This window comes from Tamandua tetradactyla, chromosome 1 (assembly GCF_023851605.1).
Source record: "Tamandua tetradactyla isolate mTamTet1 chromosome 1, mTamTet1.pri, whole genome shotgun sequence".
NCBI lineage: Eukaryota > Metazoa > Chordata > Mammalia > Pilosa > Myrmecophagidae > Tamandua > Tamandua tetradactyla.
In genome coordinates this window covers 156304468-156330564 of record NC_135327.1, presented here as the reverse complement: position 1 = coordinate 156330564, position 26097 = coordinate 156304468, and the positions used below count along the sequence as shown (strand labels likewise).

The 26097-nt window shown below is 39.0% G+C and overlaps 1 protein-coding gene, 1 long non-coding RNA gene and 1 pseudogene across 3 annotated transcripts in view; 1 reads left to right on the top strand and 2 right to left on the bottom strand.

Annotated features, from left to right (window-relative positions):
- MET (MET proto-oncogene, receptor tyrosine kinase) overlaps window positions 1-26097 on the bottom strand; it is a 125682-nt gene that overhangs the window by 2284 nt on the left and 97301 nt on the right. The window contains exons 13-20 of the mRNA XM_077114962.1: window positions 24998-25154; window positions 24663-24803; window positions 21637-21867; window positions 19510-19590; window positions 17414-17595; window positions 14599-14708; window positions 13118-13283; window positions 70-206 (exon numbers count right to left, since the gene is read on the bottom strand). Of these exons, the coding sequence (XP_076971077.1) occupies window positions 70-206; window positions 13118-13283; window positions 14599-14708; window positions 17414-17595; window positions 19510-19590; window positions 21637-21867; window positions 24663-24803; window positions 24998-25154 (1205 nt within the window). The remainder of the gene's footprint in view (window positions 1-69; window positions 207-13117; window positions 13284-14598; window positions 14709-17413; window positions 17596-19509; window positions 19591-21636; window positions 21868-24662; window positions 24804-24997; window positions 25155-26097) is intronic.
- Window positions 123-25190, top strand: LOC143646023 (uncharacterized). Of its 2 annotated transcripts, XR_013157247.1 has the most exons (4): window positions 123-234; window positions 19719-19754; window positions 23079-23228; window positions 25023-25190. It is a non-coding gene; the product is annotated as an uncharacterized LOC143646023 (long non-coding RNA). The 2 variants fall into 2 exon arrangements; XR_013157271.1 differs by lacking the exon at window positions 19719-19754 and having other exon boundaries at window positions 128-234.
- On the bottom strand, window positions 201-3983 carry LOC143645918 (BBSome-interacting protein 1 pseudogene; annotated as a pseudogene).

The following is a 26097-nucleotide window of genomic DNA, read 5'->3' as shown; positions in this document are numbered from 1 at the left end:
TGAAAGCGAGCATACCAGTGAAAGTAAAGATAAAGCCATACAGAAGATTCCATCGGAACTCCTACTTACAGGGGATCTGGGCAGTACTCAGGCTGTAAGAGCCTCCTGCCTTGCAGTAAGTACACTGTGATGTCAAAGGTGTTTACGTCGGGGTAAGGTGGCGCTCCTCTCGTCATCAGCTCCCAGAGAAGCACACCAAAGGACCACTAGTAAGACAAGGAGAGGAGACTCCAGGTGAGAGGAGTGGGACCGCACAGATAGGAAATGTATTCCTCCTAGGCAGGATTTCTTTTTTTGATTCTTTACTGGAAGTACATTTATTTTAGGTCTTCTAAAAAACTTTTATTTCACAGTGCAAATTTTAAATTGTGTAAAGAGTAGATTCACATTTGAATCTACTGAGTATAAGTTTGTTCCCTGCAAGCATTTAAATCAAAAGTACAGTAGTAAGAAAATTCTTTTGATATTATATTAGGGAAAAATGCATGCAGACTTAACTCCTGTGTTTACTGATCTTACCAAGAGCTTAATGAAATTTCTAAAATTTGGGTTTTTAATTCTCAAAGTCCATTACCAAGTAAGGTTGGTGTTATAAAACTATTCTTCAAAGACTCAACTTTTTACATTTACTGGTGTCTGAGGAAAGAATACTAGCTATGAATAAAAAATAATTATCTGAAGAATGATCACATTTCTAATCTCTCCTTTGTAGAGAGCCTAATTATTCAGCAAGGCCTCAAGGCCTGTGTGAATTTAAATAGTCTATTACTGACTACAGCAATAGACTAGAATTATATCAGAATTTACAAAGGTATTCTTAGAAATATACCAATTATAGGTTTAGGTAGTCTCTTAGAACTAAAATGACAAATTTAACTTCAAATTTACTTCGTGAGCTCTTTAAAGTCCACATTACTGTGGCTTATAGATAATTATAATAATATTTTAATTGTTTGATACCTGGAAGGTAAAGAAAGCTACATAATTCTTAAGTTTAAAAAATTAGTATAACTAAAAATATAGGTGACTATATGGAATAGCTGAAGGTTTTTTAAAAATCAAATTTGTTTAAGAAACATAGTTTTGTCATTGCTTAGGATCAGTTGGTCAGGAAGTTAGCTTTAAACATGATATGATGCATAAAATTGATAAAATATTATATTAGGTAACATAAAAGCCCAATATGAATACTTTATTCAAGATTAGAGTGTATCTTTAAATGCGGGTTTTTAATATAGGTATAATGAATCTTTGTATACAGAAAGTTGCATTTAGATACTTGTACCTAAAAATGCTATCCATAAAACTGGCCACTATAGGAATGTTGAATAATAATTTGCAATTCTAAACACTTGGGTATGCAAACCATAAAATTTGGTTTAAAATTTTGTGTTTAACGGAAACCAAAATTAAAAAATTCACAATATAGGTTTCATCAGTCTTAGGTATTTTTGTATTATTTATATGAATGCGATTGTTTTATTAACAAATACTTTTCTCAGCATACAGACGCAGAATATTTTCTAGTTATTAAATAGTTGGTTGGGTGCTCATGGAAATGCTAAATCATCATCAGTCAGTTATTTGCTATTGTTCCTTCTCTGCCATTTCTTGTTGGCAAACTGTATCCCGTGCGGCATGCTGCATTTTCTCCAGTTTTTCCAGAGTCAGATATTTCAAGGGTAAAAGTTTGGGTTTACACAGCACCACTGTGGTTACATCTTCCACGGACAACTGCCCTTGTTTTGGAAGAACTTCCCCAAACATTGATTTCATTTCCATCATATCTGAATTGTTGGATATAGTGAGTTTGGAGTATGGGATACAGTTCCTTGGGTCAAGAATGGGTGCCCTTTGAGGAGGATGTGGGGCGCAGGCTATTCCCACCATCTGTCATGACTATTGGAAACGCCAGGTGCAACTTCCCCCTAGGTAGTTTTTTTTTCCCTCAAGCCAAACTGTATCCAGCTTTATTAAAGATACTTCTCATAAACAATCATGATATTTCAGACAGGACATGGGCAGACAATTGTTAACAGTACACAACAACTTTCAAACTCGCTTCTTCAATAGACTACAAAAATCAGAAAGCCATGGAAATGTTGTGCAAAACAGGGCCATAGCTGCAAGCCTCCAGGAGTGTTACACCGAAACAGAATGAACTGGGGCTGAGGCTCCGAAGTTTCAGGAAGTAGGTTTTTATTCATCCGTGGCTATAGGGCCCAGCCGAGTAGCCTCTGAAAGTCTGAGCCCCCAACAAAAAGTTAACATCAGTTTTTATAGACAGGATGACATGTTAAAGACAAAGTAAACAATTGGTTGGTTTATATCAGGAAGAGCGCGAAGCTTGTTTCACAGAAGCGGATGAACTTCTTTACAGGAATTTGTCTTACCTTGCCTATGTGCAGTTTTACCCGTTCTTGGGGCAAGCATCCTGTTTACGTGTAGTTCTGACTGCTCAGAGGAATTTGGGGAATTTTTAAAGAGGAGGTAGTTTAAATGCGCAAGGAGGCGTGAGGGGCCCACCTGATGCCAGGGACCTGCTTGCTACAATAAAACCCAATGAAGTCTTCATTTGATGCTCTGAACAGGAAAAGTTTAAAGTGAGGTGCTGACATTTCACATTTAGCATGCTGTTCACATTTAGCATGCTGTTTGACAACTTTTCACCAGTCGACACTGACTTTCAGGAAATGAAATGAAAATGGCAGAATTACAGTTTGAAGATCCACAACCTAAACAAGGAGTCACTGCTCTTTTGTGGGGTGCCATCTCAGAGGCATCGCTGGAAAGTTCAGACTGCCTGACATTCCGGTAATTTTTTGAGGTCAAGTTCCAACAGATTTCAGAGAGTCAAGTCTATGCTGTAGGCTGAGATGGAGAAGAAAATTCTGTATTTTTATAAAACTTGATAAAAAACAGTATTTCAGACTGTACAATCACCAGAAGTACACAGCTATCAAAAATGCACACACTTCACCTGGCATCTCCAGCACCTTCGGCTTTCTGTAACTGGTCTGTTTTGGCATCTAGTTTCTTTAAGGTTATTTTCATTGTTGCCAACATCAGCTCTCCCCTTTTTTCCTTTGGGTACTTTTCTAGTTTGCTAGCTGCTGGAATGCTGATGGATTGCTAATAAAAGGGGATTTATTTTGTTAGTTCTTCAGGGGAAAGGCAGCTAACTTTCAACTGAGGTTCTTTCTCATATGGGAAGGCACAGGATGGTCTCTGCTGTCCTTCTCTCCAAGCCTCTGGGTTCTAACAACTTTCCCTGGGGTGATTTCTTTCTGTATCTTCAAAAGCCTGGGCTGAGCTGTGTGTGCTGAGATGAGGTAGGCTGAGCTGCTTGGGCTGTGCTACGCTGTGCTCTCTCATTTAAGCACCAGCCAATTAAGTCAAACGTCATTCACTGCAGCAGGCATGCCTCCTAGCCGACTGCAGATGTAAATCAGCAACAGGTGAGGTTCACGTACCATTGGCTCATGTCCACAGCAGCAGAACTAGGTGCCTTCACCTGGCCAAGTTGACAACTGAATCTAACTACCATAGGTACCTTCTCTCCCTTCTTTGCAGGGGCCTTTTTAGGGTTGGGTTCAGGCTTTGGAGGAGCAGGTTTAGCAGACCTTCTCTGTGGTTTGTCTTTGACCTTGGCTTCATTTCCTTCAGCATCCCTTTCAGCCTTTCTCTTGGGCATGGCGGTGATGGTGGCAAGATGCAGGTGCTGGACGCAGGAATGCAGCAGCACCCCAGCTTTGATGGGTCCAGTGGTCATTTCTGTGTCTTCACACTGCCCCCTAGGTAGATTTTGATAACCAAACTTCGGCTAACATTCAATATTGTTGCTGTATTCAAAAAAAGTATCTGAAATTTACAAGACAATTAAGATTCATCTGTAATGAGTACATTTTCTGACTTCTCCCTTGTGGGGTCAAAGCACTAATATGTTTCTCTGCATTACTAATGTGTTTTTCTCCTTCTCTCTTATGATAGTTTAAATTTTAGATTATTTAATTAAAGAAGAGAAAGGAAAACTTTCAAAATCTAAATTTGTGGAATTTCAAAATAGATGTAAATACTCTTTAAGATATGTAACCATATCTAAAACAAGTATGTTAAAAGGGAAGATTTAAGTCAGTTTCAGTAAAAATCCTTATTAAAAAACAGAAATATTAAAACTACTAGGTAACAAGGGTCTTATTGAAAATTAATTTCAGTAATATAACATTAATTTGAAAATGCCAAAGTACTAGATTAACATAAAACATCTGTATCAGTACTTTATAGCAAAGATCACAGGGACATGGAGAGGTTAAGTGACTTGCTAAAAATTCCCCAGTAAATCTGAATTCACCCTGGGATGAACATTTAAGAGTTCTCGACTCTTGGGTCTTACTTGGCCTCCTGAACTTCACTAAATATGCAATTCTTGATTTAAAGCACTCTACACGCCATAGATCAGGTCATACGTATTATTATTGCTCCCGGACGTCTGCCAAGGTGAAAATGACACGAAGTAAGTTACATGTGCAGATTTTTGCAGGGACCCCAGAAACCAGTTCTTGCAGAGCAACACTGCGAGGTTTCTCACCAGCCAGGATGCATATGGGGAATAAGGGCGATCCAGATTTAAAAAAAAAAGCTTGGAGGAGAAGGAAACTAGAGAAGGAAAGATGGAATAGGGAAACATTAAAATTGAGAAGCAGGCAGACCATGGTGGCTCAGCTGGCAGAGTTCTCGCCTGCCATGCCGGAGACCTGGGTTCAATTCCCGGTGCCTGCGCATGTAATAATAATAATAATAATTTGAGAAGCAAGTGTGGCCTGTGGCACTCAGTGAGGAGAATAAAGCGTGCACACTGTGACCAGAAAGAGAATCTGGGTAGATCCTGTCCTTGCTGTCACAAATTTCCAGTAACGGCTCTTTCTCTTTGCTCAAAAGCAAGAACTCCTGAAGACCACTGAGTGCCTTGATGTAGACAGGAAAAAAATCAAACTCTTTCCCAGGTAGGAACCACATAACTTTGCAATTTTTCTTCAGCCTTTCAAAATCAAAGTTTTCAAAGCCTGAAGATCTTAGGCACTTCTGACAACTTCATTGTGTTTCTTCAAGTTCCAGAATTTGCATTAAAATTTAAATAAACTTAAAGCAAATATCTACTGACCCTTGATCATGTATTCCAAGTAGGTCTCTGTCCGAATTACTGGATAGATTGCAGAGAAGAGTGTTATACAAATAACTGTAACATAGAACAATAAGATACTATCTGTAATACAGAGCAACAAAATAAAAAGAGATACAGGGTGTTGTGAAAGGTCAAAGAGAAATTAGTGGGGTTCTGAGAAAGACTTCATGAAGAAAGTGAAGGTGTGGGGGTGGTCTCGAAGAAGAGTGTGGCTATGTTTCAGAAGCACATGTAACATGAGGGCATCTGGGTGGAAGGAGCGGTTGGGTGGGAGGGAGTGGGGCCAGGCATGAGGGTTTCTGTGTTTCTATTGAATCACAGGATAACAGAGTCAGATAGGTACTTTGCTTGGTGTGTGGCGCATGGGAAGGGAGTGGGATAGCAATGGTTGATATGGGACTTTGCTATGAGGTTCTGAATGTTAAAATGGGTTAAACTGGAAGGAAGTTCTGATGACAGAGAGAACTGACCGGAGCTATGCTCAGGAGCTCCGTCCGTAATGGCTCCCTAGGAGGTGGAGCCACAGTATAGACGCCAGTTGGGAGTGTTCTAGTTTGCGAGCTGCCGGAACGCAACTATCAGAAGTGGAATGGCGTTTTAGAAGAGGAATTTATTAAGTTCCAAGTTTACAGTTCTAAGGCCATGAAAATATCCCAATTAAAGCAAATACATAGAAATGTCCAATCAAAGGCATCCAGGTAAAGATACCTTGGTTCATGAAGGCCGATGAAGTTCAGGGTCTCTCTCTCAACTAGAAAGGCACGTGGCAAAGACGGTGAAGTCTGCTAGCGTTCTCTCCAGGATTCTTGTTTCAAGAAGCTCCCTGGAGACTATACCTTCTTCATCTCCAAAGGTCTCTGGCAGCGTGGACTCTGCTTCATGGCTCTCTGAAGGAACTCTCTCCAAAATGTTTCCTCTTTTAAAGGATTCCAGCAAACTAATCAAGACCCACCTGGAATGGGTGGAGTCATGTCTTCAACTAATCAAGTTTAATACCCACAATTGGGTGAGTCACATCTCTGGGGAGGTAACTTAATCAAGTTTCCAACCTATAGTACTGAATAGGGATTAGAAGAAAAGGCTGCCTTTACAAAATGGGATTAGCATTAAAACATGGTGTTTCTAGGGCACATAAAACCTTTTGAAGCGGTACAGGTTTCTGAATAATAGGTGAGGGGTGGTACTGCACATTGGCAATACCAGAGCCCTATGAGACGCAGCTCCTGAATTAGGGTGGAAGAAGAGGGTACTGGCCATATAATGAGCCAGGCACAGGCATCATACCTGTTAAAAATGTTATTTTATTTAATCCTGTGACAACCCTGTAATGTAACTGGTTTTATAGACGTTTTAAAGATGAAGAAACTAAGGTTCCTTGAGGTTGATTACTTGTCTGTGATCAGCTCTTCCCTCATCTACTGTCTGGAGAGAAGGTCACAAAGGAGGAGGAGAGTAGGGTAAATTTTGGGTATTAAAAGACAATTGGGGTTGGTTTGTATGATGTATGAATGAAACTGTTAAAAAAAAAAAAAAAGACAGTTGGAGAGCTCATGGGACAGGAGAGTGAGAGGGAGGTAGTTTCCAGAAAAAGCACTGCCCTGTTCACATTCTGAACTCCCCCCAACAGCACTGGACTGACAGGATGATGGATGGAGGGGGCAGTAAAGGAGGAGAATGACGTTGATCAAGAAGACAGAGGCTGAAGTGTGTGTGTGTGTGTGTGTGTGTGTGTGTACGGGAGGATTTCAGGGAGGAAGGAAGTATACAATACGTGTGCATTAGGGATGATGGAGACAAGCTGCCATTCATGCTGACTGTGACACTGAGCAAGCCATTTTGAACATCCAAGCTAAGGGTTAGCTCAACTGTAGCATCTCTGCTAAACTTTATCAAAGGTGACGATAAAACCAGTTATTAGATGTGTGCTTTAGTTTCTTGGCTGCTAAAACAAATACCATAAATTGGGTTGGCTTAACAACAGGTATTTATCGGCTAGGAGAACTCCAAAACTGAGGCATCAGTAAGGTGATGCTTTCTCCTCAAAGACCATGGCATACTGGGGTTGGCTGCCTGCGATCCTTGGCCCTTGACTTTTCTGTCACCTAGCCATGCACATGTGGTGTTTCACCTTTTCTCTTTGGGTTCCACTGACTTCCAGCTTTTGGCTGCTCCCCGTGGCTTCTCTTCCGTTTCTAATTTCCTTGTTTATAAGGACCTCATTCATATTGTATTAAGGCCAACCATCATTTGCTTGGGCACACCTTAAGTAACAAAATGTTCAACGTTCCTAATTTCTGATGGGTTCACACAAGCAGCGTCAGAGATTGGAACATGAACATGTATTTTGTGGGACACATGATTCAATGCCCAGCAGTCCACCCTCTGGACCCTTAAAAGACATGTTCTTCCCTCATGCAAAATACATTTATTCCATCACAACATCCCAAGAGCCTTAAGTCATTTCAGAAACAATTCTAAGTACAAGGCCTCAAAATCAATTATAGGCGTGGCCCATCCTGGGGCAAAAGTCCTGTCTGATTAACCTGTGAATCTTGGAAAACAAGATATCTACTTTTGATATACAATGGTGGGACAGGCATAGGATAGATATTTCTGCTGCAGAAGGGAGAAAGTAGAAAACAGGGCTCACAAGTTCCAAACAAGTCCAAAACCTAGCAACTCTACTATATCTCAAGAGCTGAGACTTATCTGTGGATTGATTTTTGCCCTCTGGGCTTGCTGGATGGCAGCCCCAATGTGCTGATTTGAAACTGTTAAGTACTCCAGAAAAGTACAAATAACTGTACTTTTAAAATCAATGTTATGGGGGCAGACCCACTGCTAGAAGGGACCTCTTGATTAGTTTGTTTCCATGTGTCCCACCCATGGGTGGGGCCTTGTGATGAGGTTATTTCCATGGGGATGTGATCACACCCATTCAAGACCCAGTCTTAATCCTTTCCTGGAACCCTTTAAGAGAGAGAACTCAGAGCCAACACAGAATGCAGCAGAGAGATGAAATCAAGACACAGAACATCTGGAGATGCAGAAGGAAATGCTCTGGAAGATGCCAGCTGAGTGAATCCAGAAGCTGGGAGAGAAGGCTGCAGGTGTGGTCATGTGCCTTCCCATGTGACAGAAAAACCCGGACACCTTCAGCCTTTCTTGAGAGAAGATATTCTCTTACTCATGCCTTAATTTGGACATTTTCATGGCCTTAGACTTTGTAACTTATAACAATAAATCCCCTTATAAAAGCCAATTCATTTCTGGTATATTGCATTCTGACAGCATTAGGAAACTGAAACAGCCACCCTTTCCAAATGCTTGCATTTCCAAACACTGGGGTGTAGGCCCCACCCTCTAAGAACATCAGAATGGCAGTTGGGCTTTTCCAGGAATGTAGAGGCACTGGTCCCACCATTTCTAAGCATTGGGTTGGCAGCACTCTCCCTGAACACTGGGGCCCAATGCCTGTTGCCACCAAGTGCAGGGGTGGACTTGCCCTTTCCACACACCTGGGTGGGCCTACTGCCTTGGCCCAAGGAGATATTTTTGTCTACATCTTTGCTTCCAAAATTCTTCCCTTGAAGTATTCTTCCTTCAATTCATCCCTTCTCAGTCCCTTTCAGGCACTCTCTCGGTTCATACAATTTCCCCCCAAACCTTAGGGCTTTGCATGCAGTTCCAGGGGAGTCTAAACCATCAAACAAAAGAAGTTTCCAAAGAGTCTTCCTTCCTGGATAACTATATTTCCAATCTGGACTTCCACTGAAGTGGCTGACTGGACCCATGTTCAGCCACACCCTCTTTAGCAAAAGGTTCAGTCAACTTTCACATGGAACCCTGTCCTCTGGGAACTCAGTTCCCAGAAGCACATGAGGTCCTTGATAGAGCCGCTATGGGTCCTGTTCTCAGAGCTGCTACCTGGAAAGGTGGAGAATTTTCAGAATCATCAATTCTTGGTTTCTTTGCACTTAACAGTCCAACCTTTAGATTATTTCTTTCCTGTATCACTTCACTGTACGCTGCAAGGAGAAACTAGTCTGCATCTTCCACATTTAGCTTGGAAATCACCTTAACTAAATATCCGAGTTCATTGCTTGCACGTTCTGCTTTCCATCCAACGTTGGAAGATAATTTTTCTAAATTCTTTGCCACTTCATAACAAGGATCATCTTTCTTTCAACTTCTAATGACACACTCATCACTTCCTTCTAAGGCCCTGCCAGAAGTTCCTTGAACATCCATATTTCTACCAACATTTTGTTTATGGTGAATTATGTATTCTCTAAAATGATAAAAATATTCTCTACAGCTCTCACTCACTTTTTTTTGTATACTCTATAGCAGGGGTCATATTTTCATTCTTTTTCTCTGTGAGTATCCCTTTACTGCAGCACCATTTGTTGAATTTTGTTTGTTTGGTTTTTCATTTGTTTGTTTGGGAAGTGCATTCTCACTCATTTTTGAGCCTTCACAAATTCTTCCGACTTCTACTCCTTATCCAGGTGTAGTGCTATTTCCACATTTTTAGGTATTTACAATTACAGCACCCCACTTTCCAGTACTAAAAACTTTTTTAGTTTCCCAGCTACTGAACAAATACCAATGGCAATGTCTTCTCCTTTCCCTTCTGAGTTCCACTGATTTCCAGTTTCTGGCCACTACTCATGGTTTCTCTTTAGTGTCCAATTTCCATTGTTTTAATGATATCAGCCATACTAAATTAAGACCCACTCCATTCAGTTTGGGCATATCGTAACTAATATTTATTTACAAATAGGTTCATACCCACAGAACCAGGGACATGGACAGTCCTTCTGTGGGGGACATAAGTCAATTCCCAACTATGTGAAAGAATGTAATAAACTATAGAAGATGATAGGAAGGGCTGTTGTTGCAGTGGAATTAAGCAAGGAATGTAGAATTCCAAATTTGAACATTTAAAAGTAGATATATTGAGATATGATAACAAAACCATGACCCATAAAATAAAAAATTTGACAAATTGACAAAATTTGTAAGAAAACTAAAAACTTCTGATCTTTTAAAGACACTGCTGAACATTGAAAAGGCAAGTTATAGACCAGGAAAAATATTAGCAAAAACACATATACAATAACACATACCCATATCCAGAATATATAAATAACTCTTGCAATAATAAATAATCATTCAATATTATTAAATTTTAAAAAATATTTTAAAATAAATTAAATATTAAAATTTATTATTTTATTCAATAATAAAAAGACAAACAGTCCATTTTAAAAAACAGACTAGAAAACAAATTCTAGTACTTAAAAAGAAAAGGACAAAAGATTCAAATAGATACTTCCTTTCACTAAGGAAATAGAAGAATGGAAAAATGTGCACGTGAAAAGATGTCCAATATTATTAGTCATCGGGGAAGGACAAATTAAAAAGAAAATGAGATACAGGTTATAGTGTATAGCCCACTAAAATGGCTACTCCCTCCCCACAACAAACAAAACAAAACAAAACAAGAAAACAATTTACAATACTAAGTGCTGGTGAGGATGCCAAATAACTGAAACTCATATACCACTGGTGGGAATACAAAATGAATCAGCCACTTTGGAAAGAAGTTTGGCAGTTTCTCCGAAGGTTAAATATGCACTCACCTTACAGCCCAATAATCCTACATCCAGGTATTTACTCAAAAGAAATAGAACTTATGTTCATACAAAAAGCTTTTAAGCAAATATTATAGCACTTTTATTTGTAATTGATTAAAAGTGGAAAGAAATAAATGGCTACAACTGGTAAATGGATAAACAAAATGTGACATTTCCATACAATGGAATTAGATTAGAATAAAAAGGGATGAACCACTGATACCTTTGACAATATGGATGACTCTCAAATGCCTTCCACTTGGTGGAAGAAGCCAGACTCATAAGGCTACCTCCTCTATGATTTCATTTACATGACATTCTAAAAAGATAAAACTATATGAAAGAAAACAAATGGGTAGATGTCAGGGACTGAGGATGGGACAGAGGTTGACTATACAACCACAAGGGCACAAGGAAATTTCCTGGGATGCTGGAAGTGTTCTATATCCTTATTGTAGTAGTGGTTATGCAGCTGTATGCATTTATCAAACTTGTAGAACTGCATACTAAAAAGAGTGAAAGTAGGTAAACTGCATAATGGTGATGCCATGAACAGAAATAGGGGAGTGAGAAACTGCTTATTTGGCAGGCAAGAACTTGATTTTGGACATGGTAAATCTGCGATGCTGAGGAAGACATTGAGGTAAAGATTCAAAGGTAAATGCTGTTGGGAATGGTTGCAATTGTTCCTACACTTTGAAGACAAAAATCCTGGGGGACAGCTATATGCAGAAGGTGACAGAGGAAGAGAATGCAGTGAAGGATAAAGAAAACACAACTGAGAAACAAGAGGAAAGCCATGTGGTGCAGTATCCCAGAAACCAAGGGAGGAGGAAATTTCAAGAAAGAAGGGGCGTTCAATAGGGAAACACGCCGCAGAATAATGCAGTCAGACAAGGACTGAGAAAAACCAGCTGGACTGAGCAAGTGAGAAATCAAAACTAAATTTAATGAAAGCCTTTACACTAAACACAAAATAATGTACAATTCAGGGGATGAGTAATTTCAAGTGTAGTGATACTCCAATTGTGTTTTAATAGGCTTAATGAGTATTAAGACTTCAGCCAAAGCTCATGTGGGCATTTGCTAGAAACTGGACCTACACACCAACAGGCAAGTTTTTGCTTGTAGGTAATAAAATACATGCAGCTTATTACATGCTTTTGGAAGTGCTCCATGTCAAGATTCAAAAGACCGGGCTGTCATGGAAATGGAACATTATGCAAATTTATCCATGCAATCAATGACCATCTGCCAAAGCAGCATTGTGTATGGATTACTCAGACTCACCCTTTATGGAGCACAATATAATGTCTTTCAATGAGCGGGAGAGAGAAATAGCACAAGAAAAATAGCACTGTCCTATTTGCAGAAGTCTATATAAAGTTTCAGTTAAGTATCTGAGTAACTGTTCTTCTTGCCTCTACTGTTCTCAAATCATGTTACAGAACGAGGAAAGTTTGCTATTTAATTAAATTACACTTTAATGGTTCCATGTGGTCAGAGAATAAATTCCAGGCTCCTTAGTTTGGTTTTCAAGGAGGTCTGTAATCTAGTATGAGTTTAATTTCTCAATGTATTCTCACAACTTTCCCTCTGCATCTTTCACCCCTGACACATCACTCACTATTTATCATTTCTTTAGAACTTTAAGGACACTTATACTTTCCTGACCCTTTGCCTCACCTGGATTGTAATTATTTATTTCATCACCCAACCTATTTTTCCAGGTGCCCAGTTCCAAACCTGTTATCCTTTAAGGCCCATGCCAAAAAACACCTTCTCCACAAGGTGTAGGGGTGGATCTGTCTGTCCAGGTGAATGCCACCTGCATCCTCAACACTCAGGCATATGCCTCCTGAAGCTTGGGCTGTGAGAGGATAACCTTGGCATGGGGATAATGCCCTCACTGCCAGATCTGTCTCAGTGACACCTTCTTGATTTCTCCAGCTTCTGCTCCTGAGCTCTTAGAGGTAGAGCTAATCCTGGTCTACTTTGTTGATTGTTATGGATGGGAAATGTCTTCCAAAGAGCTCCTATAGGACAAGGTTCATGCCTGGTTTGGTTCTGGACTTCCCAAGAACCCAGCTTGGTGCCCAGGTCGACAAATGTTTTTGAATAAACTAATGAGTTTATGAAAGCACACCACGGGGGCCTGACAAACATCAAGTGCACTTTTACCTGTGAGGAAAACAGAAATTAGTGGTGTTGAAGGTTTTTTCTTTTAAATAATAACTAAAGTTGGATATGAAAGAGAAGTAAAAGAGAAGGTCAAGGATGAGCAATACATTACCACATCTGATTTGGTGGTAAACTTCTGAGTTTGCAGACTTTCTAAAGCCATCCACTTCACGGGCAGTTTGGCACCTGTTTTGTTGTGTACACTATAGTATTCTTTATCATACATATCTCTGGCAAGACCAAAGTCAGCCACCTTTACAGTGAATTTTTCATCCAGCCTACAAAAATGACAAAAATTATTATTGGTGACTGAGATAGAATAATTTACAATGATGCTGAATATCTATGGATTAGAACAAGTGACCTAAGTGTTTGAAATCCATAACTTACGAAGGGAGTGCTTTATCTGACTTCTATTGACTAATACTAAATTATAAAGGAGTTCTTAAATAAAAATGTCTGACATTTATATTATAAATTCAACAGGCCCAGGAAAGGGATCATGAATGATATGGCATGATGAAACCTTTTTGTTTTAATGCAGATCTGGAGAAACTGTGAAACTGGCTCCCCTCCCAGATTTTCCATAGTTAGTAAATAGAATATGCTAGCTGACTACCCAAAGCAATCACCAATTTTCACTGTCAACTTATTAGCAATAGTAGGTTTTATGGGGGAGACATGACTGGACTGTATCTTACTTTTTCACTCTTAAATTGTGTTAAGTGAGGGCATAAAACTTATATCTCCCTCCTCTGAGTAATGGAAAAATAGGCTACATAGTAAAGCATCTAAGAAAAACAGCAAGTTTCAACAAAAATTAATTTCCACTCTCTGTGGCTATGTATTCTTGGTTTAAGCAGCTTTTTATGTTGTTACATTTACCAAAACCAAGGTAGGAAATTAATAGCATAGCTCTTTCATTCACACATACCATAAGTCATGAATCAGTGCTGTGCAAGGAAAAGCACTGAATCAATTACAAACTGTTGACTGTTGTATTATACAGCCCAGGCAGCCAGACACAAATAAAGTTCTTTGTATATTCATTCCCAAATACCATTTTTGGTAGGGCTTAGGCAGGCTGACTTCAAATCCACTCTTGGGAAGTTACAATATATTGGTATTTGTATTACCAGTCCTTTCTTTTTCACTGTAAAATGATGAAGATCAAATTCTCCCTCCCAAACACTAATGCAGCGTGAAACCACAACACTGGGGGCTACTAGTGGGAAGGACCAAGAAAAGCAAAAGTACACAACAGCTGTTTAAGACCCCCTCTGGAGAGTTCCTTTTAAATTCTCCGTATGATAGGGCCTGGAAGCCCTGCCCACAATCCCAGTGCTTACACATCAATTTAAAGAGGTAAATGGAAACAAAGGCTGTTTGAATAAGAAGAGAAAAACACCTTTGCTAGCACTGAACAAGGGAAACAGATTCTTTCTTGTCACTTAATTTGGATTGTGGATGCAGAGGTTCTTTTTTTTTTTTGATATGGGCAAGCACTGAGAAACGAACCAGGGTCTCTGGAATGGCAGGTGAGAACTCTGCCTGCTGAGCCACGGTGACGGGTGCGGAGGTTCTTATACTTACATACAGTTTCTTGCAGCCAAGTCTCTGTGGACAAACTTTTTGCTTGCGAGATATTTCATGCCTTTGGCTACTTGCAGACCAAAGCCAATGAGATCTTTTACAGTTGGGTTCTGCAATCAAAGAGAGTTGGAAAAGCATACACTGAGCATATCCTGTTGTAACTCTGATCTCAGAATTCTGAAATTTTTGAGACTATTTTGTCTCAAATAATAATTTGTGCCCCATTTATAACACCAACCATTTATTAAGTACCTCTTGTATGCAAAGCACTAACTAGGCTAGATGTCTCTCTATATTATGGCTAATCCTTACAATGTTCTTGTAAGGCAGTTCTTACTGGCTCCATTTTCCAGATCAGGAAATGGAGGCTCAGAAAGAAATAAACAGCTGTACATCCTTCAGATGATAAGTGATGGGGTTAGGATTATAATCTGAGCCTGTCAGGCGTCAAAGCCCACACCATAGTGAAATGAATCACATGGACAGGCAAGATATGGAAATGGGAAGGAGCCCTCCCACGGGTACTGAAGAACTACAACTGCAGTGGCTGGACCCACAAGGAGAACAGGAAATCCCTTTCTCTACAAACAACATCCACAAAATTGGATGAACAGAACGAATGCCTGCATGATTACCAGCACAATACAGGACTCCACAAAGGTGTGGCTGGCCTGGCCGTTAGGAACAGGGTATCTGTTCTTCAGCAGTCACTGGGGTTTGTGAGCCCAAGAAGCAGAGGAACAGATGATGGGGGCCCTGCAAGAAGCCCCGCACCCCCGTCATACTGCACACAGCATGGGAGAGACCGGTTCCTTGTGCTTTAGGTTTCTCTTTTAGATGTATCCAAGTTAATGGTCACCATCGGTATCAGCTCCTTGGATTATGAAAGGCCATGATAGTGAATAAGAGGAAATCTCTATCATGCTTTAACCCTGGAGGGATAGCCCCTGCCCCCAAAAGTAGAGAACAGAGCACATCCACCCATTTTAACTTGCCAGAATGATAGCTGGCGTTAAAGTGGGAAAGTGGAATCTGTCAAGGCAGCTTTGTAAGGTAAATTCACCTTATCTGCAAAAATTCACTGCTAGGGATGATTTTATTTTCTTAGTGGGATATAAGATCCTTCTTTATCTTTCTATAGCTTATTTTCTTGAGGAACTCGACTCTTGGTTTATGAAGTTGTTTTTGATCAAGAATAAAGCTACTGCATTAACTCCTACAGAGACCAGGACAGCAGGAGCCGAGGAGGAGCCTGTGGCCATTGTGACTTCAGTCCTGAGGACTTCTCCCTCTGCTCTCCTGGCTCTGGCCGGGTCAGTGCTTGCTCACCCTATAGGCCCTAGCATAAGAGCCACTAAGAAAATTCCTACTCACAAGAGCCTAAGAACCTCTTTTGTAACACAGCTCATTCATTGAACAGATATTTACTGAGGCCTATAAACTGAACTCTCTTCTAGGTGATGGATCTATAGCAGTGAACAAAACACACAAAAATCCCTACCCTCGTGAGTGTGCATTCTTAGAGTGAGTGGGTGTATACATATATACATGCATATATACATAGACGAATATGTACATGTCTGGGGCATTCATTTGTATACTGCCTAGTACACACAGTCCAACAGAAATATAATACAAGCTTTATATGTAATTTGGAATTTTCTAGCCACTACATTAAAAAAGCAAACAAAACAGGTTAAATTTATTTTCACAATATATGTTTCAACCTAACATATACAAGATATTATCATTTCAATATGTAATCAATATGAATAATTATTAATGAGATTTTTATATGTCTTTTCTCATTAGATATCTTCAAAATGTCAGGTGTATTCAACACTTATCGCAAATCTCAGTTCAGACTAGCCACATTTCACATATTCATGGCCACAGTTTTGGACAGCACAGGCCTAGTGTATCAGATGATGATAGGTGCCACAGAGGAAAATAAAGAGACAGAGTGAAGGCAGGGGGGTTGGGTAGGTCAGTTGCAATTTTAAACAGGTCTGGGAAGTCTCATTTTAAAGATGATATTAGGGCAAAGAGCTGAAGGAGATGGGGAAGTGAAAAATGTAGGTATTTAGAGGAAGATGTTCTAGGTAGAAGGAACAACAAGTGCAAAGGTCCTGAGGTAGAAGCATGCATGGCAAGCTTAAGGAATAGTAAGGGGCTCTTTTGTAATGAATTATTCAGTGTCTTCACTTTTAGAGTTAAAATTCCATGTGGGGGGCGGGCCGCGGTGGCTCAGCGGGCAAAGTGCTTGCCTGCCATGCCGGAGGACCTCGGTTCGATTCCCGGCCCCAGCCCATGTAAAAAACAAACAAACAAACAAAATACAATAAAACAAGAAAATGTTTAAAGATGTTTCCCTTTCTTCCTTCCTTCCTTCCTTCTCTCTGTCTTTCCTTCCCTTCCTCCCTCTTTCTAAAAAAAAAAAAAAAAAAAAAAATTCCATGTGGGTTGGGGTGGTTCTGCCTCTGTGTCTCCTATGCTGCACTCAGTTTCTAGCACAGAGTAGACACTTAATAATGACTAAAGTATCTATCATGGGAGTGGCAGAGCAAGGCTGTTTGCAGGGCAGGTAAGAATCATTGCCCTCAGAACACCCTTCCAGGTATCTGATCTTTCCACCAGGATAGAGGATTTTGAGGTGCTCAAGTGAATTGAATCAGCCTACTTAACATCTGAATGATGCCAACATTTTACATGCATATCTTTGGCTAAAAGCTTTTGAAAGGGTTAAAAGTAGGTGTATGTTGAAGGGTTGGCTTAAAGCTAGTTCCCCAGTGAGTAAGCTTAGTCACACACTTACATGAGTCTCATTTCTAATGAAATTTCGAAGATCTCCATGTTTCATGTACGGTAGGACCACCAGAGGAGACCCCTCACTTCGAAGGCAGATTCCCAAGAGGGAGAGAACATTGGGATGACTAAAGTCTTTCATGATGATCCCTTCGGTCAGAAACTGGGAAACTTCTCCTATATCAGTGATTCCTGAGAAATCCAGCAGTGGACACATTAATTTCATTATGGAACAATTGATACTGTGGCAAGTTCAGATAGGAGGAGCAATGGAATGTAAAACCATAGGGTCCTGAGACCCTATCCTGAGCTCTCATCTGCAAAGTGATTTTTTACACTATACCTGAGGGAGTGGTGTCATCCTGCACAGGCAAGTCACCATTCCACCCACCTCCATAAGACAGAATCTAGCTCTCAGTTTGTTTCATACAGAATCACAGTTGGTCTCATATAACTGTCTCATATAAGGATGAGGAAGCAGGCCAGGCCATTTCCATGTGATTGTCTAGGGCAGGACTGGTAAACTTTTTCTGTAATGGGCCAGATAGTAAATACTTTAGACTCTGCCAGCTACAGAGTTTCTGTTACAACTACTTGACCAAGCGCAAAAACAGCCATGGACAGTAAGTGGCTGCATTCCAATACATTTTATTTACAAGATCAGGCAGTGGGCCATAGTTTGTTGACTCCTCCTGTAGGAGAATTCGAAGATCAATCACTCTGTAGTATGCAAATAGATATTTTTGGTGTAGAAATTTCTAATCATTTCCAGATAGAGCTACCTGGGACCAGATTCTAGTTCAGCACTGATGAAATTAACAATCTTTAATTTATTAATTTGACCAGTATCTCTTTGAAATTAGTGACATTGTTGGTAGTTTTGTAAAGATGCAATATATTCTGAGACCCAGAAAAGCCTCTGGAAGTGAATATGGACTGAGTAGATAATACAGATCAGGGACAGAGAAGGATTTCTTGGTGTTAGGGCTGTTCTAAGTATAATTGGCTGAGTGTTGCTCTTTCTTGAGGCAAATTTATTGATAACCGCACTAATTCCATCACAGTTTGCAGTCAGATATCATATAGATTGTTCATTCATTTACATCCTGCTCAGATTTCCAACAAAATCCACCAGATAGAACACTGCACAGCATGGAGATTTATATTTTAAAAAGGCTAAAGCAGCTTTGGCAATGATGTATCTTGCAGGAAAATCTTCCATTTGTGTACTTAAAACTTATTAATTTCAATATAAAACTTATAATTGACATTCTTCAGGCTGCTGCAAATTAAATGCAAAAATTTAGAAATGGGGGTAGAAAAAGCAGGCACATGGTTTGACATGTGAGATCTGTCAGCAAAAGTGGAGACAGGAAAACTCCAGTATATGGAGTAGACTGGGTTGTATAATACAGTGATTTATAGTCAATATTTATAGCTCTGGGCCATCAATAAAGAAGACTTAGCTTATGTTTGAAATCATACCCTGTTTCTTAAATAGAGTATGCCATTCATTTTTCAAAAGTTTTCTCAATATCTGCTAAATTTTTAAATAACATCTGAGTAGTAAAAGGGGGTAAGCTTTAGTTATTTAGGAAGATCATTATGTAGAATACCTCATTACTGAAAAATGTGAATAAATGAATACTACCACACTTATTTTTTTTCATTTTCTGCCAGCAGTTTCCTCCTGTTTGTCTTATTTCATATTTTATCTTTTTAATGGGAGTTGTGGTTAAAAAGTCATTATAGTAATGCTTTTGGGTACATGAGTCACTACTACTGCATGTGCCAACATGCTTCCAATAGTTTCCATAAATGTCATTTGCAAAACAAATATTATAGGCCAGACATAGTGAAATGATACATAGTTCATCCCTGAACCTCATTTCTCCTACACCCTTACTTAGGAGGGCTCTGAGGGATAATTTGAAAGGAGATATTTCAATTCAAGTTTAGAACAAACAAGTTTTCAGGAGGAGACACATAATTTCAGCATAGTTGATTTTTCCACAAGGCAAAGTGCTAATCAACATTTTATTATAACTATTTATTGGCTTGCAAACCACAAAAGCATACTCTATGGTTAAATAGAATATAACTTACTATTCAAAGATTTCACAGCACAATGAATTTTCTTGTCATCCTTGTCCAACAAAGTCCCATGATACACACACCCAAAATGTCCTGCATATAGGAGGGAATTTTATTAATGCAGTATTACTTTTAATTATGCAATGATTATTTATTAAGTCCTTCATGGTCTTTATTTCCTTCAAATTTTTTTTTTTTTTTTTTTTTTTTTGCATGGGCAGGCACCAGGAATCAAACCCGGATCTTTGGCATGGCAGGTGAGAACTCTGCCTGCTGAGCCACCGTGGCCCGCCCTCCTTCAATTTTGTATGGTAAAAAAGTGCAGTGTTTTACATACTCTTGATTAAGAACACTACTGTATGTGTGTGTGCGTGCTTGTGCATGTATGTAGATGCAATTCATTTCATCCAAGCACACATGCAATACTATTATTTAAAACATGGTAAAAAATGTAGGTGGCATGACTGTTAACAAAGCAAATACAATAAAATCTTGAACAATAGTGGAGCCACTGAAAACAGGACTAGCATATGCATCATAAAAGAAATTTATTATTTTTAATACTTAAATAATATCTATTGACTATGAAAATAAAGTTTTACCCACATGAAGAAATATAATAATATAAGTTCCCCATACTCCAATAAACTGAAATGAAATTAAAATGTTACTATTAGAAATGAAATTGGCATTATAAAGTAAGGATTTCCCCCATTAGTCACTGGTTAATATGTAATCCAGGCTGGCAGAAATTGAAAGGCAGTTGCCCAGATTAAGCAAATTCACCCTGACTCATTCTATCCAGTTCTCTCTGGTTTTAGCCACCTCACTTTTCCAGTGGTGGCCTTTTACCCAGTGGCAGTAGTTTTTTCCAGAGGTGCCAAACGTCTGATAGCTATGTATATCATTTATTCACCCAGCCAGCTAGCCAATTTGACCCTGAGTGCCTAGTATTGTAGGCTTTGGGCTATCCTCAACAATGCAAAGAAGAATAAAAAGAGACTTCCGCTCTTGAGTGTTACTAGGGAAAAACAAGTGAACAAACAAAAGTTAATATTTATAAGAACTGAATGGGTAATGAATATTCCTTCAAAGCAGGAATAACTCTCATTGTAGCACATTTCATGAAAAAAAATTCTAATTTTACAATGTGTAGAATTAGAACATAATTAGTGAGGCCACATACTCTAAAATTGGTGTAATTACTGGGGTTTATAGGTTGGTAATGGAACTATGTATTACTCTGATGTGAGACATGGGAAAATGTTCGTTAACAGTGATGCTCCTATTAGTAAGGGAGAAACATGTCAAGGACTAAAATTGGGAGTGTGTGATGGAGGAATGAGAACTCATGTTCGTCTAAGGTAAAATTTCCCATTAGCTTCTTCTGCATCACACTGGCAGCTGCCTGTGCTACCTCTTGCAGCCCATATGGAATAAAAGGGATCAGAGGCCATTCATTAAGAGTAAAGAAGCTTTTTAGAAACATAGGGAAGAGTGGAGTTCATTTCCTGAAGATATTTTTTCCTTCTGGTTGGTTTCTCTTGCTAAACATTTCCTCAAATACTGTTTATGCTACCTGTTATTGCTGCTCTGGTTGGCTTATTACAAATATTCCTTCTTCTTTGCGTAAAGAAATTAGGGTGCACTGTAGGGGTGATACATATGGCTTCAGCTCAGGGGAATGCTGTAAATTCCCAATCTTCTGATGCTGTCCAGCAGTGCACAAACTGCTATAAACCAGGACTTTAGAAGCTGAAGAGTATTCTCTCTGAGAGTAAAGAAAAGACTGGAGGGACATGTGAGGGAAAATATCCAAATTTAAATGAATGATTTTTTAAAAGGAGAATATGGCACCTTCCAAGAAACAATAGCTGTCATTATGAAACAGGTGAGGAAGGAATACAAGTTATTTCAACCGTGCTCGTGAGATTATCAAATTGTCTCACTACACGGGGCAAAATCTCCCTGGATACGACTTGTAGGACTGAATTTCTGCAGAACAGAAACCAAGTGCACTTGTTATCAGTGCTCCGTTAGTGGCTTTTACCATTGTCTAAGTCCCTAATCTGCAAAGGCAGAAGATAACATGCTTACTGGAAAACTGTATTTAACAAAAAATTGAGTGGAAATACTTACCTCTTCCTATGACTTCATTGAAATGCACAATCAGGCTACTGGGCCCAATCACTACGTGCTGGACTGCTTGGACCAGCTCTGGATTCAGAGCACTGAGGTCGATATGCACAGTATTTTGCAGTAATGGACTAGATATATCAGAGTCTCCACTAGTTAGAATGGGGGAGAGGTCTGTCAGAGGATACTGCACTTGTCTGCATGATCCATTCTGAGATGAGTTAGGAAACTGGTCTGCAAGATAAAGCAAAAATTATTAGAAAATAATATTGAAAACTCAGTGATGACTGCAACAGGGGTAGCAATTTCAACTAATAATGAAGCCTGGATTTTAAAATGAAAGAAATAGGGGTTATATCGTTGAATGAAGCTAGGAAGAATCTTTATAAAGGAATTCGTTTAATAAAAAAGATAAGCTGGGAAAAGATATGATACAGGCTTATATATACAAGCATTTTAAAACATGTTTATAAGTTTTCTTTTCTTTTTTTTTTTTTTTTGGCATGGGCAGGCACTGGGAATTGAATCTGGGTCCCTGCGTGGCAGGCGAGAACTCTACCACTGAGCCACCATTGCCCACCCACAAATTTTCTTTTGAGTAGACTCCTTAAGCATTAACTATGGTAGTTTGTTTCTTCTCTTCATTTTTCTTTTTATAAACAGTAAAAAGATGTCTTTTGAGAGACTATTATTTATTAATGGATTTAATTAGTATTGCTTAAAACATATACGGATTTCTGGCCAAGGAAAAAATACAGGGAGAAATATGAATATGTATATATTTGTGATAAATACAATTAGAAATGTATAATGGCTAGATTTTCAGAACTGAAGGCTTTTTAATTAATGCCTAATTCTCTATCACATAGTGATGGTACCAGATATAGTGTGATTGCCATTTAGAGAAGGCAGGTTATCACTGGATTAGTATGCCATCCTCATTGCTTAGTTGAGGGCACATGGAAAGAGGTGAGTATTCCTAATAAGTTGATCTTTACAACCAAAGGCCTATGAAGAGTCTCAGGCAAGGTTTCCTTTTGCAAAGAGAAGCTTTTTCATTTCTCTGGAGATCTGGTATCTCGACTAGGGGTAAGGAATTGTGGTGTTGATGGGGAAGTTCTTAATGCCAAATTGGTCATAGAAATCATTAGTTGTTTTACACTTAACTTTGGGAATTGTCAAAGAGGGGCGATAATAGCAGTAGCAACTGATTTGAAGATAACTAGGTGGAGTATTGAAATGTTTGTGCATGCACGCACGCACGCACGCACACACACACACACACACCCTTACAGGGAGGTGGGAGGATCTGTGAGAGGTGCATACTGGCACCAACAGATGATATCACTTGTTTGCAAATGAGCAGGGAAAACAGAATTTAGGAGAGAGGCATAAACAATTGACTTAACTATTTCTAACCCAGGTACTTTTACTATTTTCCACAGTGACTTTTTGCTTAATAACAAATCAACTTATCCAAAGCAGTAAATCTCAGCAATGGTTTTAGAAAAGCTTCTGGGTCTATCTATGGCAATAGCTACAACTGGCTGGAAACAGGACAGATGCAACCTTAAGGGAAAGATGTAGAACATCAGGTAAGTACCTAAAAGCTTACTTAGGTGGGTGCCTGTTCCTTGAATCCCAAGGATTCAAGTTTTCTAAATTTCCCCAGGGACCAGAAACTCAAATAAGCCTCTCTAAGCTCAATTCCTTCAGCTTCACTTTCCAAAACTTTGTACCAGGAGATCAAGGTTCTAAATTCTCAGTGGTGCAGAGATGCAGGTAATCCTTGGTGAGACTCAGGAAAAAGTTCTCTGATGCAGAAATTCCGGCTGACCCTTCGGCTAAGTTAAAACAGGCCACAAATCAATCTGAACCATCAGTGTGAGCCCTGACACCACAGAGAGTTCTAAGTCTACATGAAAACGACTGATGAGAAGGACGTCCCCACCAGACACAGAGAGAAAAGTTCTGCAGTTGTCTTTTCATTAGGTGCAGCTGTGCATTTCCTCATTCTTCCCTCTCGAGGACCCTTTTTGCCTATTTTACATTTCCATGTCTCTAGAGAGTAGTCAGTCTAGGAAAGAGAATGAAACTCAAGCTTCTTAGCAAAGATATGTTTTTAAGTCCATTTTAGAGGAAAATGGAGTCAAAGGCAAAGATGATATTTACAACATGTAACAGAGCTAATATAAACTAAGAGGCAGTAAGTTTCGAAAAAAGTTAAAATGTAAAGTGCCTCCTTGCTCTTGTCTTTTGTTTTGATGAGCAACTTCTAACTTTTCCAGTATCCTCAAACCATCTGTGACTCATTTTATTTGTTCAAAGTTAAATATTCAACCAGGGAAATGCTTGTACTTGACTCATGTCCTGTAACTTCTAAAGATAATTGAGCTGATACAATATGGACATTTTGCTTTTACCAGGAGATTTTAAATGAAACAATGCTAAATGCTTCAGTTAACCTGTTATTAGGCCTAGTGTTTTTTGCAAACTAGATGATGGCCTTCCCCTCTTTTATAGCATAACTGAAGTTTTTCTTGGATAAGACTCAAAATATATTCAAGTCCTGGAATGTGAGGAAAAGGCAATGTTTAACAGTTTATTGAGAATGCGTCAAAGGAGTATTAAAAGGTATAATTTAAACACTTGGGGTTCGACTGGTTAAAAAACAAAACAAAAAAATGCCAACTTATATTTAATAAATATTAGTTTTGCATCTTAACTCTTCTCGGATTGCTAAAAAGAGCTTCACAATTTCTTAGCATTGCACCCAGATGACAAACAAGGTACTGTTGCTGAAATGATTTTAATAGTAACCTTTTTGTAAGATGAGAGCTTAAACATCTCTAAAAATACCATATAATATACATGGATCCATTTTAAAGAGCCATGTACTTCTGTGCTAATTTAAATACTAATTTTATATTTTTATAAAAATATAAAGGCAAAACCCCAAAATAAACAACAATGACAACCCATTGAGGTTTATGTATAGGTAGTTCTCAGAAGAATGAACTGAAATATACCTTCTGGAAAAGTAGCTCGGTAGTCTACAGATTCATTTGAAACCATTTCTGTAGTTGGGCTTACACTTCGGGCACTTACAAGCCTATCCAAGTGAGGAGTGTGAACTCTTGCATCATAGCGAACTAATTCACTGCCCAGATCTTAAAACAGAGAGAGAGAAAGAGCTTGTTAAAGACTTGGCCATTATGGGCCCCAGTAGACCTTGACCCAGAGTCCAGAACTCATGGTTCTTATGGATTACATATAAAACAACAGGTATGAATCTATGATAATTTTAAACTGTAATGGCTTTATTCTTAGGGTAAATTAAAATAAATAATAAAAAAAAATGCACCTTTAATTTGCTTTCTCTTTTTTAGCCACAAGAAAAGCCCAAGTAATAATAAGAGTATTACTGATATTGAGACAACACCAACAATCAATCCTGTGAAATTCTGGTCTGGTTGAACTATTACTTTTCCAAGGAGAGTTGAAGAAACTGCTTGCTTCCACTAAAAAATGACAAATAAAGAAAAAGCCATAATTCAGCCATGATATAGTCACAGTATATAGGTTGAATGACAGTCTTTCTGTGCCCCAAAATACTGGCATAATTCCCTTCAGAATATTAAGACATTCCTCAATACACCTTCAGTGTTCAAATGATTAGTAGGTACACAGCCCTTAGTCGTTTGTATTTGTAACTAGGTATGAGGGATAAAAAAATAAATGAGAAACAGGTGAGCTAGAGTATAGACGGGGAGACAGACGTATAATTGAACGATTGATTATATGATAATGTGATATGCGCCATAGGAGAATGAATAGACAGCAAGAAACAAAGACAATGGGACATTAATTCTGTTCCGGAAGGTGGCGTGGACTATAGAGATTCCCCATAGGAAGTAATAATATAATTATTATTTAATTGCAATCACTATGGGATAATATGGTTTTATTTTTATTTTTGCATGGGCAGGCACAGGGAATCAAACCAGGGTCTCCGGCATGGCAGGCAAGAACTCTGCCTGCTGAGCTACTGTGGCCCATCTGATAATATGGTTTTTATTTCCATTTTGATATAACAGAAGTAGTCGTTGAGGTCCCTTTCGTCTCTAACATGTTAGGATTTTTAGGATTTATGGTCCATCTGAATTCCAAACTGATCTTCTGAATCAATCTCAGATTTTCTAATTTTTTGTACTTTTCTATTTCGTAAGTTTTTAGAAGACTTTGGAAAACCCTTTAAAAACCACTCACTTTGGTTCTAGGTCCTCTGATTTAGCTGTCTACGCAAAAGAATTGCTGTTAAATAGTCTAATTCTTATTTTACTTTGACAAAGGTTGCACATCCTTTTACTTAGGGGTTCCATGCATTTGCAATCACTGTGGAGGGCGGCAGCATGCTGGGGTGCCGAGAGGTTGGGAAGGGGCCCTCTTAGATGTCTCCTTATG